A 22,951-nucleotide genomic window follows, 5' to 3' on the forward strand; every position below is an offset into this window, starting at 1 on the left:
GTTCCTAAACCTCTTCTTTTTGGTATATGATTTTAACATAAGAAATGGCGCAATCTCATTGTGTGAAAAGTGAAGGATTTTGGGCTCCGATGGTAGTTTGTTTGATGGTATTTTTCCTTTTAATTTTATTACGTAGGCTAGATGAATTCTTTAAAGAGTTAAAAAAATAAAATAAGCTTGTTAAGTCTTTGTATGAGTAAAGAGCTGGGGAAATTTGAAGATAGCATGTGACTACCTACTATCCATGCCTGTGTTTATGACTATGGCTCTGCCCCTTCCTAAGTTTATAGGAGCAAATTGTTGTAAGGGCGGAAAGAGTGCCCACCTTTTGTGGTAACATGCCATTGTAAACTTCAGACGGGACAAATATATTGCCATTCTAGGGCATACCTTGAGGATGCATTCTTCTCTCAGGGAAAAGTTGGTTAGTCTTTCTGCTTTTTGTCTTTAGAATACACATTTGATTTTACTCATCCTCTGTTTCTCAGAAGGATTAACTGGTGCAGAAGTCCAGACATAAATAGCTCTGTTTGGTATCTATCTTGTAACTATGTCATAGTTACTTAAGCATGTGTATTTGAAAAATCCTTATTTTTTAATATTTGGCCACTTCCTGACTTTTATTAGTTTTAGCAGATTTAAGATTTTGATTTTGGGTTTTTTCCCTCAATATTGGAGACTGAACCCAGGGCCTTTGCACTGAGCTCTATCCTCACTTATTATTATGAGATAGGGTCTTTCTAAGCTGGGCTCAAACTTCAAATTTTTCTACCTCAGCCTCCTAAAGGGCTAGGATTACAGGCGTGTGCCACCACACTCAGTGATTATACATTCATTTTAAATAAATCAAATGTATTTCATCTTTTCAATTCCATTACCTTTCTGAATACTGTTGGAAGCAAGCCATTTGCTGTTGTCTTTTTTTTCCCTCGAAACATTTAAAAAGTGTTATTTGGAAGTTTTCCAAAATACTTTAAAGTTTTGAAAGTAGTAAGTAGTGTTAACTTTTAACCAGCTTTTTAGAGTTTCATAAATCTGATTAAATGAAAGTCTTTGATGGTCATTGAGATGTAGTATTCAATAAGTATATTTACACATTGCTTGGTCTTAGTTTATTTTAGAAACTATAGTTTGAGATTTTGGGTGTGTATGTATGTTGAGGTTTTGAAAAGTTACAGAAATACTTAAATGAGTAATTTGCTGACACCTGCCTCATAGTTGAAGTATTGTCAAGGATGTTTAGTTTTGGGGTTACTCTAGATTGTGGTTTATTGCATGCTTTTCTGCAGTCTGTTGTCTAGCAGGGATTGTTGTCATCATTTCCATTATTTCTTGTAGGGCTGGTGCTAGAAACCATAAATCTAGACTGTGGTGATAATAGGAACAGGCTGTAACCCGATCCAGTTCTTTTGTCAAAATGGCCCACCGTGAGCTGTCTGTAGTAAATTGACATGCCCTGCCATTAACTCCAGTCCTCCACAGATGTCTCTGGGTAACAGATCTTTGGGCAATTAGCCTGTGACTGTGCTTTAAAACCTTAGGAATTTACAACTACACACTGGGATTTTAGCAACCCTTGTCTTTCATTATCTGTTTTCTGACATCTTTCTTAACCAAGTACATAGGTTTCACATAAATCACTTAAAATTGCTAGTGGTGGGCCAGGGATGTAGCTCAGTGGTTTCGCCGCCTGCTGCACAAGCACAAGGACACAAGTTCGATCCCCGGTACCAAAAAAAAAAAAAAAAAAAAAATTGCTAGTGGCTAATTGTTTTAGCTTATAGGTCATAATTTTTTAGATAACTTAAAAAATTCTTGAAAATAATTGTCTTCTTGGATTTATTTTGACACAGAAAAAGATTAATTTATAATTTGTTTAGGTATATTTTACTAAAGCATTATTAAAATTGTTCCTCTAGAAGAAACCTTTCCACCAGAAGGCTTGATTTGGTATAAATCCTTACTATCAAAAAATGTTCTTTCAATAATCACAATTCAGAGATGGAATTTTGTTTTGAAATGTAGTTGCAACATTAGGTTTTTTTTGATTACTTTTATGTCAGAAAATGGGACCTTTGATTATTATATTGATTTGTTTGAATTGAGTAGATAATTGACCAGTCTTAAAGTGGAGAGTCATGTCCAATTTCATAAGTTACATATAGGTATACAATGAGCATATACACTTTTTCTCTCCTGAATTAGGATAATCACCATTACTAGAAGCAAAATTTTAGTTAAAAGATAGTTTCTTTTTGCCAGAGGAATATTATAGCTATAATATATATGAGTTAAATCAATATATTTTTGCATTTGTATATAAATGTGAAGTACTTCTTTAAACAAAATAATAAACTATGTTTAAGTCAAAATGAAAAACTTAAAGGTGGTATTTTATGCACTTAACCCACACCTTCCCTCTTTTGCATACTGACTGGACAGTGAAGAAGAGCTTTTTGTTTGTTGTTCATGTCTGAAAAGTATCTGTAACAAGATAGATTAAGGGGAAAATTTCCTTCTACCTGTGTTGTCTCATTAATCTCTATTGAATTATATCTATGACTTTGCATCACTTATTCCAACATTTACTTTAAAACACCAGTAAATATATATATATGAACTTCTTTTAGCCTTGAAAATTGTTTTGTTTGGTTTGGTTGTTTGGTTGTTTGTTTGTTTGAGATAAGGTCTTGTTTTATAGCCCAGGCTGGCCTTGAACTTCTAGAGATCCTTCTGTCTCAGCCTCCCTCCCAAGTGCTGGGATAATAGGCATACGCCACCACACCTCGCCTTACCCTTGAAATTTCTTATACTAGTGATATACTCAAGAAGATATGAAACATTTTTGCCATTACTTTTGTGAATAAGTACTGTTGTGTGTTTTCTCTTTTTTGGTGAATATTGGTTTAAAATGCATGCTTTTGTTCCACCTGTTAAGTAATTAGAATTTATAAACTGAATTCTGGTATAGCATATGCTTGTAGGTGTTCCTCTCCTTGAAAAAAACACCTTTAACAGTAACCCATTTGTCCTGGGTCTATCTTTTTGAAACTTCAAACATCCTAGAAAGAGGTGGAATTCAGAGGGAAAAAATAAAAGTGCAGGAAGGAAGATGGAGTGGAGGATTACCTCAGTCTTACAATACAAACTTAGACTTATGTGTAAATTGAGACAACAGATTTGATACTGTAGGAACAGAGATGAATAACAGTGACAGCCAAGAGAAAAATCTCACCAAAACATTTTTGAAAGTATAATATTCTGGGCCGGGGATTTAGCTCAGTGGTTCTGCCGCCTGCCTCGCAAGTGCAAGATCCTGAGTTTGATCCCCGGTACCAAAAATAAAAGTATAATATTCTGATTCTGTGTGGTTTAGATAAAAGTAGCATATAGCATGGGGGATTTTATTCATTCAGCAAATATTTTGGGGGTCTTACTGTGTGACAGGCACTATTCTAGTTATTATGAAGGATTCAAAAATAAACTAGACATGGTAATGCCCGTAAGGAGCTTATTGACTAGCAGGAGTGTTAAGGCATGCACATAGTTGAACATAGTAGAAGTGGTTACACATTTATGGACCTAAATTCAAATTTAGTGCGGTGATCTTGGGCAGATCTTTGAGCCTCAATATCCTTAACTTTCAAATGGATATTAATGGGCATTGATAATAGTATCTATCCTACATGCTTGTAATAGGCATTAGATAAGGAAAAATGTATCTAAAGGCTTAAGTGGGTACCAGACATTTAGCAAGAACTCAATAAGTGACAGCTTCTAGTATGTATTATCATCACTGCCAACACTACTGTCATTGGATCTCTGGGACCATAAGTTTTGTTTTATCCTGCCCTCATGGGTCTGTACTGTCTAGGTTGCATGATATATTATGTCTTCTAATTTCTCCCTTTCAAAGCATGTACAGTTAGTTGGAGCCTTGTCTTTTGGCATCTGACAGATCTTGGTTTGAATCTTTTTTTTTTTGGTACCAGGAATCAAACTCAGGGCCTTGTGCTTGCCATGCAGGTGTGGCACCACTGAGCTATATCCCTGGCCCCGAATCATTTTTCTTTTACTATTAGCTTTCTGATTTCGAAGAATCAATAGAACTTGGTAACTGTTAAGACACTAAATAAAGGAAGAGGGGAGTCAAAGATGGCTAATGTTCAGAAATATTGTGAGTTTGTAATGGCTATTAAAATAGAAAGCAGGGGCCGGGGACTTAGCTCAGTGGTTCTGCCACCTGCCTCATAAGCACAAGGACCGGAGTTTGATCCTTGGTACCAAAAAATAAATAAATGAATAAAAAAAATAGAAAGCAGAAGAAAATGTCCCCGTTTTGGATGGCAAAAGAGTTTGATTTTTTAAATATGTAGTGTTTGAGGTAGTTGTGAAGCATTCGACTGGTGTTCATTTGGCTAGACTGTAAATTTTGGAGAGAGGTTGGGATTAGAGATGCTGCATAGGGGTGTTGAATTAGCCACAGAATAGAATTCTTGAGGAAGAGACTGAGTAACTAGAGAAGATCAACAGGTAGAACAGAAGGAGGAAGTAGATACAAAAGGCTAATAGAGGTAGGGAATAACCAGGGAATATCATATACTGGAAGCCAAGAGAAGAGGACTATCTGGAATGAGGGCTGATTTTTACAAAGGGCTCCTGAAGTGTCAAAGAGTGAGATCTGAAGCACTGATATGAAGTTTGATGTTAAAAAGGTAATTTGGGTCTTGGAAAGCAGTTAAAGGAGAATAGAGAAGGTAGAGGCTAGATTGCAGAATGTGAGGGTATCCCAGCAACTCTTTTTTCCATATTATGTATGTTATTATTGATACTCATTACTGTAACCATGGACATCAGGAAAAGGTTAGTCAATCTGGTAAATACTGCTATGTTACCAGCCTTAAATGCATTTCTGACTTAAGAGTTTTTCAACTTAAATGATTGGTTTATCAGGACATCACTCCATTGTAAGTCAAGGAGCATCTAGTATCTATATAATAGAGAATGATTTTTTTATACTGGTAAAAATTTATATATTGTCTCCATTTTAGGTCAAATGCCCATAGGGGCACTTTACTACTTTTCAGAAGGTAGGTTTTAAAACTCTAAAATGGGAGATTCAGTGAATAATTCTCATAATGAATGCTTAAGTTTGAACAGTATTAGGACTTCTGTTTAGGAAATGTGGCAGGAAACCTTGCTGGGCTTGGCACAGATTTGTTTTTTTAAAAGCTTAACCTCTGAATTGGATTGATTCTTTTAGTCTCTCAGGTTGAAATTCTATAAATTTCATCCATTTTATAACATCTGACCCAGTAGCCTAAAGTTGAAAAGGTTCCTGAGAGATTTCTTGCTGTCAGACTTGGTTAGTTACGGTCCTTGTCAAAATGTTTACCTTTATTGACTCTTGAGGTAATGATCCCTAATTAGAGACTCAGAGTTAGCTTGCCCTATTTTAAAAGCAAAACAAAAACTGATAGAGGCCTGTGGAGGTGGCATATACCTGTAAATGCCAGCTACTCTGGAGGTTCACAAGTTCCAGGCCAGCCCGGACAATGTAACCGAGAGCCTGTCTCAGAATTTTAAAGGGGGACTAGGAAATGTGGCTCAATGGCAGAGCACCCCTAGGTTTGATCCTCAGTACTACAAATAAGAAAGGAAGGGGGGGAGGGGAGAGAAAGATCTAACTTAAAGTCCCAGAAAGCAAAAATGATGGAAGGTTCCTGCAATCTTAGAATTATAGGCCTATTAATGCTAAATAGCTCTTTTATACTTTTTCTTAACAAATAGTATAATTTTCTCCAGAATCACATAAGTGCAATGAAAGTTTTAGGCTTAATAATTCCACTATTAATCACTGTTTGGATTGTTTAATCATATTGTGAAAATGGTTTAAAACGAAGATTTTCTTTGTTGATCTTTTTTATTAACTTAATTCTATACATAACAAGATACAAACTGCTAAATGAATGGCTTCAGAAAAGATCCCAAATTGTGCGTACTTGTTCAAATCTTGCTAAATACAATTGCTAGATTTAGTATAGACCTTGTCACTTGGTAAAGAAAATTTCAGTGTCAGTCACTTTTGTAAAATAGTACTAACCTGGGCCCCGGGGATTTAGCTCAGTGGTTCCACCGCCTGGCTCGCAAGTGCAAGGTCCTGAGTTCAATCCCTGGTACCAAAAATAAAATAGTACAAACTTAATAATACCTTTTGGAGGGGGCCTTACTTTTATTTGAATATGCTTTTTCTTACAGTGGAGTTGTTCCTTTTTTTTTTTCTTTTTTTGTTTGTTTTTGTGGGTACCAGGCTTTGAACCTGGATCCGTCATACTTTTGAGGCAGGTGCTGGAACCACTGAGCTAAATCCCCAGCCCCGTAGTTAATGGGTATTTTTTTTTTTTTTTGGTACCAGGGATCGAATTCAGGTCCTTGCACTTGTGCAGCAGGCGGTGAAACCACTGAGCTAAATTCCCGGCCCGTTGGAGTTGTTCCTAATATGCTGACAAACAAAGCTGTTCAGTTTTTTCAAAAACCAAAATTTTCCCTCCTCTGTAACAGGAAAGCTACTTTGAAGGTCTTATTTGAGCCTTTCTTACACTGCTGAAGAGATTGAAAGTATATCAACAGCAAAGATAAGCTTTTTTTTACAGTTTTCTCTGCAGAATACCCACTGTAGAAGTTGAGTTATGTTTTTAGAATGTCAGGTTCTTGATTTTTTGCAGGAAGAGCTGTGTTGTTTGCATATCTGCTGTATAGATCATAGAGATAAGTTCTTGACTCCACTGTATAATACACTTTCTTTGAGGTACTCTGAGGATTCATGTGTCCTGTAGTTGGTGGCTATCTAGTGTTTACTAATAGATAATGGAAATCTTGTATTCTATAATGTCTTACAGTGTAATGCTGGGACATTTTAAGAGGGACAATAGAACTTTGTTTCCCTCAAATTATAGTCAGACAGTTTTAATTACATTAGCCATTATTCATTTATATCAGAACCTTCACAAATTCCTAATGGTATTCAGTCCTAAAAAAATGTTTGCCTTTCCCATTGGATTTGTATGTACTTTTATCTTTTTTTTTTTTTTTTTTTTTGGTACCGGGGATCGAACTCGGGTCTTTGCGCTTGCGCAGTATGTACTTTTATCTTGTAGCAGACTTATATAACCCAAGTATTTTCTGTTTTTGCTTTAGCTACTAAGAAGCCCAGAGAGAAATGAATCATTGAGGCTGAGTGCTACATTTTCCCTAACTAGTATAATTTTCTCTTTTTAATTAAAAAAGCTCCTAAGAGCCTTATTAGCACAGTAGGTAGTGCATCAGTCTCATAAAAAAGCTCCTCCCTAAGTATTTTTATATTGGAACTGCTAAGCCTTTTTCAAAAATAGCATAGTATATAACATTAAAAAGTATATAGAAGGGCCGGGGATTTAGCTCAGTGGTTTCGCTGCCTGCTGAACAAGAGCAAGGACCCGAGTTCGATCCCCAGTACCAAAAAAAAAAAAAGTATATAGAAAATGGTTAGAAGTTTTGGTGGTCAAACAGTATTTAAAAAGTAGTATTTGATATCTATAGTCATAAATTTAAAAATTTACCCCCAGATTCTAATAAATTTCACCTACTTTGGTATTTATCACTTTGGATTACAAACTATGCAATAACTTTTGTGCTGCTTTAAGTGTCAATCTTTTTGGGTTTTGTTTGTTTGTTTTTTTGGTATCTGGGATTGAACTCAGGACCTTGCACTTGTGAGGCAGGCGGCAGCACCACTGAGCTAAATTCCCGGCCCTTTAAGTGTCAATCTTGAGAGTAGTGGAATTTTTTCTTAAGGCATGAATTTTTAAACAGCATTTATTATTCATTGTCCAATTTTCATTTTAGCTAAAATGTTGACTTTATGAATTTATAATACAGACCCAATTTCATTTGAAAATTATTGACATGGAATTTGGAAAGTATATATTTAAAGGTCATTCAGATATATATACATTTACATGTATGGTTTATAAAAATTGGAAGTATATACATATATATGTCACCAGATGGTTAACAGCTGGTATTATTTGATTGTGGGGTTAAAGGGGATGTTTTTCTTTATTTTTACTTAAGTATTCTAATTTTGGGAAGGGTTTTGTGTGAAATGATGAGTTTGTAAGAGAAAAACATTCCAATTTTTTAGAGTTCACAGGGCTGTTTTGGCATACTTATCCTACAGGAAATAATATATTTATGAATAATTACCTCAAAGTCATCCACCACAAAGTGACACTAAGTTTCTTTTGGCTTTAGCTGCCGTATTATAACTTTTTTCTGATAATGCTGATTAGTAGGTGATGGCTGCTTCTTTGGTAATCATATATCTGATCATTATAAATACATGCATTTAATTATTACTGCTTATTGTAAGAATGCTTAAATTAAGAGTTTCTGTTTTGTTAAATACCCTTTTGGCTTACACGTTGGAAAAGTAACCGTTTGGGAATCAAAATTGGAACATAGTTTTATTTTACACTATAATTACTGTTAAGTATTAATACTAAACTCACTGGTAAATTGTAACTGGCGCAGATGGGATAGGATAAGGAATAGTTTTTTGTTTTCTTTTGTTTAGTTTTGTTTTTTGAGACGGTTTCTCGCTGGTAGTCCAGGTTGGCCTTGAACTCACTGTGTAGCCCAGGCTAGTCTTGAACTCTTGGAGATCCTCCTGCCTCAGCCTCCTGAGTGCTGGGATTACAGGTGTACACCACCATGCCTGGTTAGGAACAGTTTTTGTTTTTGTTTTTGTTTTTTGCTTAAATTCTTTTATTGGTACATTTTAGGAATATGATTACATTTATCATTGGGTGCTTGTACCTGTCCTCCCTTCACCCTCTCCACCCTTCCCCATTTACAAAGACTGTTTCCATTTTTTCCTTTTCTCATAATTTTTCCTTTCCCTTCTTTCCTTTCTCCTTCCCCTCCCACCACCCCTACCCCTTTGGACCTTTTCTTCGTATTTCAAGTTATCAGTTATTCATTTTAATCATTTTCATCCTTATTTACACTTTCAGTTTCTCACACCAGAGAAACTATTAGGTATTTACACATGTGTGTCCTATTTATTTAACTTAAGAGTATGGCCTCGATATGCATCCATTTAGCTATAAATGTCTCTAGTTTCTCATTCTTTATGGCTGAGTAGTACTCCATTTTATAAAAAGACCACATCTTTATCCAGTTTCCAGTTGATGGGCACTTGGGCTGTTTCCAAGCTTTAGCTATTACAAACTATGCCGCTATAAACATGGGTGCACATATATCGCTATAGTATGACTCTTTTAATTCTTTTGGGAAGATACGCAGCAGGGGAATAGCTGGGTCAAATGGGACCTCTAACCCTAGTTCTTCGAGGTATCTCCATGCTGATTTCCACAGTGGTTGCACCAGTCTTCACTCCCACCAACAATGGAGAAGGGTTCCTTTCTCCCCACACCCCTGCCAGCATTTGTTATTGGTTGATTTCTTGATAGTAGCCATTCTTTGTGGGGTGAGGTGGAATCTCAGTGTTGTTTTCATCTGCATCTCTTGAATGACCAGTGATGTTGAACATTTTTTTCATATGTTTCTTTGCTGCTTTTATTTCTTTGTCTGAGAAATGTCTGTTCATTTCAGATGCCCATTTTTGAATTGGATCTTTGAATTTGGGGTGTGTGTGATTTTTTTTAGTTCTTTATATATTCTAGAGAGTAGTCCTTTGAGGAACAGCTGCTAAAAATTTTTTCCCACATTGTAGGTTGTCTGTTAGCTCTGTTGGTGGTTTCTCTTGCAGTGCAGAAGCTTTTTAATAAGATGAGATCCCAGTTGTTGATTCTTTCTGCTAGTTCCCATGCTACTGAGGTTTTGTTCATAAAGTCTTTTCCTATGCCAATGTCTTCAAGAGTTCTACCTAACTAATCTTCCAGCAAGTTTAGTGTTTCTGTCTTAATATTTAGATCTTTAATCCACTTAGATCTTAGTTTAGTGCATGATGATAGGTGTGGGTCTAGTTTTAATCTTTGGCATGTTGAAATCCAGTTTTTCCAACACCATTTATTAACTAGGCTGTCTTTCCTCCAATGAGGGTGTTTGGTTCCTTTGTCAAAGATGAGGTGGCTGAGTATGTCTGGAGTTGTTTCTGCATCTTTTAATCTATTCCACTGATCCTCGGGTCTGTTTCTTTGCCAGTACCATGCTGTTTTTATCACAGTAGATTTGTAGTATAGTTTCAGGTTGGGGATTGTGATACCCCCGGTCATGTCTCTGTTGCCTAGAATTGCTTTTGCTATTCTAGGTCTCTTCTGGTTCCAAATGAAGTTTTGAATTGTTTTCTCTAGTTCTGTGAAATATATTGTTGGAATTTCAATTGGCATTGCATTAAATCTATATAGCAGTTTTGGAAGTATGGCCATTTTCACTATATTGGTTCTTCCTACCCAGGAACAATGGATGTCTTTCCATTTTCTTATATCCTCTTCGATCTCTTTTTTCAGAGTGCTGTAGTTTTCTGTGTAGAGGTCTTTTGCTTCCTTTGTTAGATTGATTCCTAGATACTTCATTTTTATGGATGCTATTACAAAAGGAATTGTTTCCCTAATTTCTCTCTCAGTGAGTCTGTTATTTGTGTACAAGAAGGCTATTATATTTTGAGTGTTGATCTTGTATCCAGCTACTCTACTGAATCTGTCAATTAAGTCTAGAAGTCTTTTGGCGGAGTTTTTTGGGTCTTCTATGTAAAGTATCATATTGTCAGCAAATAATGACAGTTTAACTTCTTCCTTTCCTATCTTTATTCCTTTTATTTCTTTCTCTTTTCTAATTGCTGTGGCTAATGTTTCCAGAACTATATTGAATAGGAGTGGCGATAGTGGGCATCCTTATCTTGTTAGAAACAGTTTTTGAGCATCCATTTGTTCACAACACTAAGCCGGATGTGCTACATATTCACTCCTCTATCTCATTTTCATGATTTCAATGACAATGACATTTAGGGTGTATTAGCCTTAATTTACACTTGGGAAAACTAAGAATCTGGAAAGCAAAGCAACTGGTAACAGCTTTAAGCAATTAAAATAATTATTCTGTGTAATGATATGGCATTACTAGTTATTACAGTGTAATAACCATGCCTGCCTAGCAAGTATAAGGTCCTGAGTTCAATTCCTGGTACCGAAAAAAAAAAGAATATATAATTTCTTAAATTTATGTGCAAATCAACATTTCATATATATAGCTTCTTAATATAACATCTAGGGGTTATTTATAAAACTTCTCAGGACGCCCCCTCCCCATGAAAGTAATTTTCTCTGATTTTTTAGTAATTGCCATTGTAAAGAATCCAAATAGGTATTCTACAAAAATGGAAGATAAAGATCACCTCATGTTTTGCTACCCTGTGATATCAAGAAGGAGGATCACCAAAATATTTACACATTCTTCATGCCGTTTACACTCCAAAATTATATACAAATGGGATCATATCACAGTTAAGTACAGGCTTTGTGCTTGCTGAGGGAAAGCTACAAGGAAGAATAATACATGCTCCATATCTTCTATCGCTTTATAATCTAGGAGGAGAGGTAGGTGGGTATATAAACAATTTAGACCAAACAAGACTTGCTTTAATACCTGCTAAATGTAGGGTGGAAGGCCGCAAAGGCACTCCCAGAGTTCAGAGGCCTTGTTTTCTTTCTCTTAGGCATAGACCCTTAATAGTACATGGAATTATTGCCTACAATGCACATCTACTAATAAAGTCATTTGTACAAGTGAGACAGAAAAAGATTTTGTTCACTGGTTTAAATGGATTAACTCTTATGGTTTGAAAGCTCAGTAGAAAAGCATTTTGTATATTTGAAAGTGAATTATTCATTCTCCCATTAGGGATTTTCTTTCCTATAAGGCTAGGGCATTTTTGTAACAAGAAAGACGGTGAAATATTTTGCTGTAAAATTTTGTCTGTTTAGAGCACGACAGTTTGAAGGTTATGCTCCCTGGAGCAGTTTTGCAGTATCTTAGGATTGAACCCAGGTAATTGTATGTCTGATCATTATAGATCATGCATTTTTTTGAGGCAAGGTTTAACTATGTAGTCCAGGCTGCCTCGAATTCACTGTTTAGTCCAAGCTGACCTCAAACTCCTGGCAATCCTCCTGCCTCAGCCTTCTGAGTACTGGGATAACAGATGTGCGCGACCACACCTGACAGATGCATTTATTTATTACTACTGTACCACCGAGCTACATCCCCAGCCTTCTTTTTATTTTTTATTTTGTGGCAGTGTCTTGCACAGTTGCCCCAGTTGGGACTTGATTTTCCTGCCTCTGCCTCCTTTAATTCTGGGATTATAGTTGTGTGTCACTGTGCTGGGCTGAGTACTGTAGTACATTTTAAGACAGAAATCTTTGCTTAAAAGTAAATTTAAGCATTCAACTTGATCTTACAACTAGTATTACAACAGTGCCTACATTGAGAATTTACACATTTGCATATGCCAAAGGAAAAATCTTGGAAGTAGGAATAATAGAGGGATCGGGAGTGAAAATAAATCTCCAATGATACATATGGATTTCAAATATTTGATATACTTTTTAAATTTAAATTTGGTGAATATTATGAATTTTCATTTGGGTTCACTTTGAGTCTTTCTGCTCAGCACTATTCTCACTGTTAGTGGAATATATGTATAAAGGAAATAAGATGGTCGTGGTCATATTCTCCTAAAGGAAAAACTATTTGATCTAACATTGAAATGATCAGCATAGTAAAACATGGAAGCTTCATGACTCAAGAGGGAAAATGTAAAAAGATTGTCTAGTGTGTGACTAATCTCAAACTAAAGGGATCTTGAATTCTTCCTACCTTTATTCGGGGATAACTTTATTTTATCCCTTGTTATGTAGTTCTACCTCTAAAATAAGATTAAACTCTTCTGGTCAGTGGTGTGTGTGGGGGGTGCTTTTATGGATTGAAAAACTAATACCAATTTAGACAAAAATATGAAGGCCAGAAGAACCCAACACTTTAGGAAAGGAGTCAGCAAAATCCAGACTGGAGGGCTGGGGATTTAGCTCAGTGGCACCTTGCCTGCCTCACAAGCACAAGGTCCTGAGTTCGATCCCTGGTACCAAAAAAAAAAAAAAAAATCCAGATTGGAAAACTCTGTAAGTACTAGCTAACTGGTATTGTCAGCAAAATAATTTCAAGGAAAAAAAAGAAGAGGAATCTATATATCACAAGGTACTCAAGACACATATCAACATATATTATTTGAGATCTGGTTCAAACATACTTAGGATAATTAAGACAATTGATGAAATATAAACACTTCCTGGTTATTTGATGATATTAAGGAATTGTGATTAATTTTCAAGTATAATAACTGTATTCTTAAATTTTTAAAAACAAGTCCTTTCAAAGATACATACTGTAATAAATGTAGATAAAATGATATGCCTTAGATTTGATGCAGTCTCACAGGTCTATTTGAGTTCCGTAGCTTAGCACAGAGGAAACACTGCATAGTTCATTGAATTACATTGTATTCTGGTTTCTCTGTTACATGTTGAACATCACAAGCATCCACTTTATTTCTAGGACATGTTAATTTAAGCATTGTAAGGATCAGCTCAATTTGATCTATCAGTGCATTCATTTAACAAATGCTTGTGATTGTTCTGTATGTCAGGTCCTATTCTAGGAACTGAGGATACTGCAATGAACAAGACAGAGAAATACTCGCTCTTATAAAACTTTCATTTGAATAGAATGAGATATACAGTAAACAAAAGAAATGAGCAAATTATAAAGTGCATAGTATATTAGAAAGTGCAGTGGAACCTTGACTTATGAACTGGATTGGTTCCCATGGGCTGGCTGTAACTCAAGTTGGTTTTAAGACAATATAGCTGAGATCTGGATGTTTACCTGGGTACATGCTATAGATAACAAGAAGCAGATGAATCTTCCATTAAACTAATTCACCCAAGTTGTTCCTATGTCAGGCAGGTCGTAACTTGAGGGTTCACCGTATTTAAGACATATGTTAAAAATGAAGATATTAATCATAAAATTAAAACTGGCCCATTAAAATAGTTTTAGTTTATATTGTTTGAAGTACTCTTTCAGACTATTGCTGTGACGTTGTGTATTGCTATTTTCTTTTTTTGTTAGATCCAATGGATGTCAAGAAGGAGACTCGAGAGAAAACTCATTCATCCACATCTTCTGTGCAAAGTGGTAGGTTTTTAAAGTAAAGTAGCTTAATGTAACATCTTTTTTTCCTCAGTGCTAAAATGAGCTCTTATTGCTTTTTCTACAATCTGTACAATAAACTCCTGTAAATTAATCATCCAAGCAGTACAAAAGATTAAAAATTTTGTATTACTTTACTTTTGAAATTTTTTATGACTTTACTTAGAGATAAATTGATAACTATGTTTCATTGCAAATTTTGCCAAATCCTAGATACTGCATTATTAATTGCCATTTATTACCACCTTGAAATAATTCGATTATTAAACCTCCCTTTTTAACATTAGTCATTGTAAAAGTTCTTTTTTTTTAATGTTTCAAAAGCAGCTGATTTGTTAAGTGCTTAGGTATTGAGGGATCTGACGGACCTGTTCTAGAATCATGACCTCACTCCTTACTTGCTAAATAGCCTTCGACAAATTACTCAATGTCCCTTAGTCTCTTTTTTCTTTTTTGTAGCACAGGGATAATAATAGTTTTCTTTTTGTTTTTTTTTTGTTTTTTGGTACCGGGGATTGAACTCGGGTCCTTGCGCTTGCGCAGCAGGCGGCAAAACTGCTGAGCTAAATCTCCGGCCCAGTAATAGTTCTTACCTTATGGAACTATTTCAATTAAATAAAAAAATGATTGTAAAACACACAATATAATGCCTAGTTATGTAGTAAATACTCAGTAGATACCAACTTCATTTATTAACCCTGAGAGTTATTATTTCATATTTTAAGTTTCTTATTTTGAACAGCATGTGTATACAACTGCATCAGAGAAACTCAAGAGATTGCATCTGACACACTGGATCTGCTGCTCCTAAGAAAAATAAAAATAAGTTATATGCATACAAAAGCTGAATAAAAATACCTTAGCAAACTATTGTTTTATGAGAAATTTGCAGGCCAACTTCTTGCCCCTTGTCTTTCTATTGTACCTGCTCTGCCAGCCTTGATTCTGGAGTTCACCCCATGGCTTTCTATTCCTTTTTCTTTTCTTTTTTTTTTGAGTACAGAGAATTGAACCCAGGGTGTCGCACATGCTAGGCAAGCATTCTACCACTGAGGCATATCCCCAGCCCCTGGCTTTCTATTCCTACATGAAAATTGCCTATAGAGGTTATCCCCATGGAATCACTGTTTCTCACTGTAGTTGAGCCCTCAGTGCTCCCTTAGATTCCTTTTTCATTGGCTTTATTTATTCTTCAGCTCTTCCCTTAACCCCCCCCCCCAAACTCCCTAAGGAAATGGAGACCATTAGGTTAGAATGTTCTTATTTCTTTCCTGCTTTTTAAAATATATTTTAAATATAACAACTTCTTTGAGAAATAATTCACATGCCATATAGTTTATTTATTTACTTATACAATCCAGTGGTTTTCAGTATATTTCGAGTTGTCCAACCATCACTACAGTCAATTTTAGAACATTTTCACCATCCTGAAAAGAAACCCTATTGCCATTAGCAATTACTCCCCATTCCCCTCTCCTAGGCAAATACTGATCAGCTTTCTATCTCTATAGGCAAACAGTGATCCTACTTTCTGTCTCTAGGTTTGCTATTCTGGATATTTCATATAAATAAGCTTAAAATATATATTCTTAAAGGTTGAAACTAGTAACTTTTCAAATTTCTCAAACTTCTCATTTAAGAAAAGATTATTTAATTGTTTTTTGTTTTTTGGGCTTCTTTTTGGTAGTGGGGATTGAACTTGGGACCTTGCGCTTGCAAGGCAGGCGCCGGAACCACTGAGCTAAATCCCTGGCCCAAGATTACTTAATTGAATTGACAGTCATCTACAAATACTTGTCAGATCCTAGACTCTAACATCTCATCTTAGTAAGTGATTGCTAGAATGTTAGCTCCAAGAGAGACACAAGATTTTGTCTATCTTATTAATTGGTGCAGTCATAGTACTTAGGACAGTGGTGTATAGTGGTGATCCAGTATGGGAATCCGGTGATGAACAAGACAAACATGATTTCTGCCTTCTTTGAGCTTACAGGGCAAGATAGATTTTTAAAAATGCTATTACAGTTGGGATAAATGTCGTGAAGTAGTGAGTGCTGATCATTCAACTGAGAAGCTTCCACCTCTGGATATTTTGCCTATCTTCTTCACGTAGCTTGTGAATCCAAGCCTAGAACTAATGAAAGGTGCTAGGATTCTATTTATGTACTCTGGAGATCAGTGGGGCTTATATAGATTATATTCAGTGTGCCAAAAGGTGTTGCAGCTAATGTATAGGCTAGAATGGAGTAGAAGTCAAATAAGGACAACCATGGGCATGTACAGTTAGTAATCAGATCACAGGGTTATATATGTGAAGAAACCTATCAGTTTCTGGGTATCTTTAAGAAAAAAAATGAACCCAACCCACCCTCACTTTCTTATCTTTCAATTAGAACAAGATGCAGAGGCAGACAGGGACCATAGGGTTGGTTAAGATTCTCTGTTTTGGGCTCCTGGTTGAGAAATCCAGCTGTACTGTTAATGTGGATGTGTCAAATCTAAACTAGTAAAGCCTGCATCCACCTGTGTTTCCACTAAGTTATTGATAGGGTCTCATCACACAGGCAGCCAGAATGAACAGTTTTTTTGAGGCAGTCTAAAAATTTTACCTTCTGAAAAAGACAACAAAAATTAAGGTTCCAAATGGTAAATGATACTTATGATCACCAGCTAGCAATATGATAGAAAATGATTCTATTACATTATACCACTATAAAGATTTTGGTAGCACAAATTATAGCCCATAGCAACATAAATGGTGATATTGGAGAGCAAATTTGTTAAGTATTTTCCAGTGTGATTGAAAAATTTTACAAAGGTTATTGGCTTATGAAAGAGTGTTCTTTGGGGTATACAATACGTGTGAGGTTTTAGTTTCCATGTCACTGTTCTCAACTTAAACTCCTTTCTGCCTTACAGCTCCTTTATGACATCCTACTGAAAGTTTCCTCCATTCATTTTTTTGGGGGGGGGGATTTGTTTCTCACCCTTATCATCAAGACTTACTGCCTCCCTTCATCAATATTTATTGAGCATTTACAGTGTACTAGGCACAATAGAACATACAGAAAACATTGTCCCTGCTCTTGAGGAGCTTACATTCTAAAAGGAAAAAAAATACACCTCTTTTAAAATGGCATTTTTGTTTGGTGTTTTCTGTAAAGTACTGAGGAAATATTCTGTAGGGTGAGCTTTGGGTATAACTTAGCCCCATCGTTATTTAGAGAAGAGAGAAAGAGAAAGGATTTTAAAAGCAGACAATGACAGACTATCAGGATAGGGAGGGCTTACAGGGAGAAAACACAGTCTCACCAACTAAGGAGAGTCGTGCCAAGTGAAGAAGATGAGGGAAGTAGTCTGTGGGATGCAAGCAGAGGAAGCAGGTATGTTAGACATTGAGTGGAGCCAGAAAGATCATGCGGCCTTTTCCCAAGCACATGGCCACCAAATAGGAATGGTTGGTGACAAGACAGAAGGCTAAAAAGGTAATCTTGTGCACCTGACAAAGAGAATAAAGGATTAAAATTGAAGGCAAGCTATAAAGAGTATCAAGAAATTCTTAAAAACCAGAAGTGATCAGGAAGCACAAAACTTGCAGTCAATGCTACCCAATATCATGATGGGTCAAGAACATTGTGGCTTCCTAAGTTAGAAATGCCATATACCAAAATTTTAAACAACACATTAATTTTTTCCAATCTCCTCTTCCATCATAAAATAAATTTTTTTCATTTCAATTATTTTTTAGGGGGTAAAGGGGAGACATGGGATATGGTTGAGAATGGTAGTTATATTACTAGTATTTTTGTTATGATAAACTTTGCCTTTAAACTTGGAAAAAGCCCATTAACTGCCAAGAGGGAAGAAATAAATTTCCAAGAACGTACAATTTCCTTCAGAGAAGTTTCAAAACCAAAAGGCTAATTTACATGAAAAGCTGTAGAGAAAGTAGTTGAAAAGTCCATTCATAAAACTTTTATTCCACGTACACGAACTTAATATACATATGTTCTTAACAATTATGCTTGGATTGTTCACAAAAATTTAAGACATTAAACAAAGCTAGCCATCACCTCAAGTTATTTTCCTGTTAACTATTTTTACAGCACATGCATGTTAGACAAGTATCAAAGAAAAAAATCACAGAAGCAAAAAAAACCCCTAAAAAACATTTTTATTGTTTTATTTTTTGTGGTACTGATGATTGAACTCAGGGGCACTCTTCCAGTGATCTGCATCCCCAGCCTTTTTTGTTTGTGTGTTTGTTTTGAGACAGGGTCTTGCTAAGTTGCTTAGGCTGGCCTCAAACATAGAATCCTCCCACCTCAGTCTTCTGAATAGCTGGGATTACAGGCATGTGCCACTGTACCTAGCTGTTTTGTTCTTTTTAAATATTCTCCTAGATCAGTGATGGTGATCCTTTTAGAGCTTTCAATGATACAAACAGCCCACTGTGGCACATGTGCCGTAGTTTCACCACCACTGCCCTAGATCATGTGGTAGTTTCAGTTAAAATTTTGTCTCCTGATTGTGAGATTAGGAGACCACTGAAACATCTGGTCAGTTTTATTTTGAAGCCATGGATTTCTCTTTTCACTTTTGACAAAGCTACTAAGTTCACAAATTTAGGCACAGTTATGACATTTAGTTTTATAATATACCATTTATTAACTGACTTATTTATGTGCTACTTCATTTAATCCTCAAAACACCTAGTACCATATATATTACTTTCCTTGTTTTATAGATGAAAGTGAAATGACTTGTTCAGAGTCATATGCAGGCAACTCTGACTCCAAAGTCCATATGCTTGACACTGCTACATGACTTTCAATACTCTGGTAATGCTCACTCACATCATCTGGAAGTGGACTTAAACACTATGTTTTTAAGTTTATGGTTAAGTGTTTAAAAAGTAAGGTATTGAATGTTATATATGACATGCTCAATACCATATATAATGCGTACACATACAAATGTACATATATGTAATGGTAGTGTGCTACACCTGGCTCACACTGACTTGGGAGAATCTGTTGTGCACATCACTTCCTAACTGTGTAGTTGGAAACTTCACGTTGGCTCCTCGCAGTCAGCCATGGTGGTAGTATTTACACTACAGAAAGCCACACTACCAGTTAGGCTTTTTGGTTGTATTTTCATAAAGCTGGTTATTAAACATTTATCAACACTCGTGTGTGTGTATGTGTGTGTGTATGAAAGAGAGACAGACAGAAAAAGGGGAGAATACAGTATCCTTTGAAGAATACAATATTTCCCCCTTATCTGGCATACATTCATTCTAAGACCTCCAGTTGATGCATGAAACCATGGAGAGTACTATATCCTATATGTTTTTCTTATACTTTTACATATCTATGATAAAGCTTAATATATAAATTAGGCACAGTAAGGATTAACAACTATACTTGTAACTTACATAGATCTTAGCAACCTTAACGTGTGCTTTTTTTCCATTCCTAAGTTGAGAACTTTAACCTTTTCACTTAAAGTAGTAGTACTTTATGGCTTCTATTTTGGATATCTGAATTCCCAGCATCATTACTCTCACACTTTACGGCCATTATTAAGTAAAATAAGTTATTTGAATACAGGTACTTTGATACCTCAGCAGTTGATCTCATAACTGAGATGGCAACAAAGTGACTAGTAGGTAGTGTACACAGCGTGGGTAAAGGAATGATTAGTGCTCTGAGTGGGGTGGAGTGAGACTGTGAGACTTCATCAGGCTACTCAGAGATCCCATGCAATTTAAAGCTTACGAACTGTTTATTTCTGGAATTTTCCACTTAATTTTGCACTGTAGTTGGTCATGGGTAACTGACATTGTGGATTGAGGAGAATAAGGGTAAGAGAGACTACTGAATATATGAAGCTGGTAATGCGGATTCCCCAACGAAGGGGAACTATCAAACCTAATATTTTTTATAAGGAGGAAATTTAACGAGTATAGAAAAACTTTGTGGTTGATGAGAATTAAGTTTTCAGTGTCATCACAGTCTGCACATGAAATGTTAAAGCCAAGAAAAGTATGATTTTTCTGATCTTCCCATCTAGTATTAAAAAAGAAGTAAGAGTAGATCATTAAAATAATGCATATTGATGGCTGAATTAATGATGAGTTTACTGCTTCGTCCTGCCCCCATCCTCTTGTCACTCTGGATGGAGATCTAATGGTTCATTGAGCAATTACTCTGGTTCTTAGATGTTTTTCTTTCCAGAAAACATTCCAGGGGCAAAATTTTTTTAGACCACATATCTGAACAGCTTTACTTTTTTTTTTTCTTTTTTCTTTTCTTTTTTTTTTTTTTTGGTACCGGGGATTGAACTCGGGTCCTTGCGCTTGTGCAGCAGGCAGCGAAACCACTGAGCTAAATCCCCGGCCCTGAACACTTTTACTTTAATGGGATGAGATTGTGTAGACACATTTCTTGAATAAATTTATATTAGAGACAGGTAAATAGAGTACTGTTACTGTACAAAAATTACTTGCTTGTTTCTATCCACATTTTTAGAATTACTATGCTTTAGTCCTTAGTACATTGAGGGGATCTGGATTGTATTTATATCAGAGCCATTATATTTCAGGAAATAGGCTTGTTTTTTATTTCCATGCTAGTAATCGAATGGAGATCAAGAAGTTTCAATCTGCTCTTTAGGGAGTATTTTTAAAAAGAGGTATGGAGCTAAAACCCACTTTATTCTGAAAGTTAATGTATATATGTTTTATGTACATATGGGTTTTTTTTTCCAGATGATTTTGACTGGAACATGTATTTGAAAGAGACTGGATCTCTAAGTGCCCCCTCAGAGTGCTTCAGACAGGTATGCCAAAATTCTGTAAGATGAGGTAAACCATTTACTTGTTGAAGGGGTCTGATTTTTAAGTTCTGGCAGTATGAGGAGAAACTGGGGTTGTGGTTGTGTAACTTGGGAGTCAGATGGTCTGTTTGCATTTATTCATTAAGAATGTATTCTGTGTTGGGTATACTAAGCCCTTACTAGAGGAAAAGACAGACAGGTAAGTAAATAATTATGAGAAGTGTGATAACTGTACTGGGGCAGGGGAAACTCAGAGAAGAGGTGGTATTTGAGATGGTAGGAATGAAGAGAAGGATAGTCCAAGCAGAGAGAACATCTGAAGCCAAGGCAGATGGGTTTGAAAGACTCTGAGTAGTGAGAGATGGCATGGGGTAGCTGGAGCACAAGATGCATTGAGGTAGTAGAGTGGGAATAAGGTTAAAGGTGTGGGAATGTTTAAATGACTCAGGAGTTGGACTTTTATCATAGGCAATGTTAAGCTGCTAGGTCACTTATTTCAAAGGAAATGGCCTAATCAGATTATTATTTTAGAAAGCCACTTAAGGGTGAATTTTAGAAGTGGTAGTAGGTTGCTTGGGTGTGAGCAGATGAGTGATAGTAGCTAGGTGTCCTGTTTCTAATGCTGCATGTCAAGTTAAGGAGAAAATTTGGAGATCTTTTCCTTGACCTGTACAGCTCTGACCTCATTCACCATCTATTGTAACTCTTACTATTAACATTTTAAATGTTTCCAAGGTATTCTGATAATATAACTGACCATCTTTTTTTTCTTATAGTTGATGTATTTTAACAAAATTTTATTTATATATAGTCTAAGATTCCTCCTGCTAATGACTTCGAAGTTGGTATGAAATTAGAAGCCCATGACCCTCGCAATGCTACTTCAGTGTGTATTGCCACAGTTATTGGAATTTCTGGGGCCAGATTAAATTTACGGCTGGATGGTAGTGACAGTAGTAATGATTTTTGGAGGCTTGTTGATTCCTCAGACATACAGCCTGTTGGAACATGTGAAAAGCAAGGAAACTTACTTCAGCCTCCACTAGGTAAGGATAAACAGTTTATAAAATAACATATTCTTACTAATGTGATATTTAGTAGAAATAGTTTTAAATGGTCTTTTAAAGTTGTTAGGCATTATTGCAAGTAGATGTTTAGGTGGTTAATGTGTGCTAAAGGGTCCCATTTCAAGGCAAGTCTTATGCTAAGTCTTCAGATTTGAAGTGCCAAAGCAGCTTTATTAGATTTCACATGCAGATTCAGAGACTTTTTTGGGGAAGTATTTTGTAGCATTTGATGAGTTATATCCCCTCTTGATATTTTCTAGTGAGCCATTTAACAGTTTTGGTCGGTGGATAAGCATAGAGGAAAGGTATGATTCCACATTCAGACTCCAGTTTCAAAGATGAAAATATCATTACGCCTACGGTCAGAAGAAACAGAGCTATAGGGGTAGGAGTCAGTACCCTTAGGTCTTTAGAGAGAGTTCCAAATCCTAACCACCTTTAGGAGAACTTACCTTTAGGTCTCTGAAAAGGAGGAAAGTATGGAACTTTTAGCAAAGGGTTTAAGGTGGAACATATATGTAGTACTCAGATTTGGCCCACATTTTAAAAGGGTGTGACTCTTATTTTGAGGCAAAGTTTTTCTTTTTAAAATCTAAGCATGTTGTGATACTGTATAGAAAATAAGTGATTTAATTTATTTGGTCCCCATTCTACATTCTGAGCAATAGTTGTTGGTTTTTAGCTGTTGTTTACCTCTTCTTCCTTCTCTTTTTTTGTGGTACTGGGGATTGAACCCAGGGCCTTCACACTGAGCTACATCCGCAGCTCCA

General features: G+C 35.9%; 1 protein-coding gene across 2 annotated transcripts in view; it reads left to right on the forward strand.

Annotated features, from left to right (window-relative positions):
• Scml2 (Scm polycomb group protein like 2) overlaps positions 1 to 22,951 on the forward strand; it is a 78,905-nt gene that overhangs the window by 4,302 nt on the left and 51,652 nt on the right. For both annotated transcript variants that reach the window (XM_004866143.4, XM_004866144.4), the window contains exons 2-4: positions 14,191 to 14,256; positions 21,047 to 21,117; positions 21,926 to 22,160. In XM_004866143.4, coding sequence (XP_004866200.1) covers positions 14,196 to 14,256; positions 21,047 to 21,117; positions 21,926 to 22,160 — 367 coding nt within the window. In that variant the 5' untranslated portion in view covers positions 14,191 to 14,195. The remainder of the gene's footprint in view (positions 1 to 14,190; positions 14,257 to 21,046; positions 21,118 to 21,925; positions 22,161 to 22,951) is intronic.

This window comes from Heterocephalus glaber, unplaced genomic scaffold, assembly GCF_053883595.1.
Source record: "Heterocephalus glaber isolate CG9 unplaced genomic scaffold, H.glaber_assembly_v1.0 deba00001594, whole genome shotgun sequence".
Lineage (NCBI taxonomy): Eukaryota > Metazoa > Chordata > Mammalia > Rodentia > Bathyergidae > Heterocephalus > Heterocephalus glaber.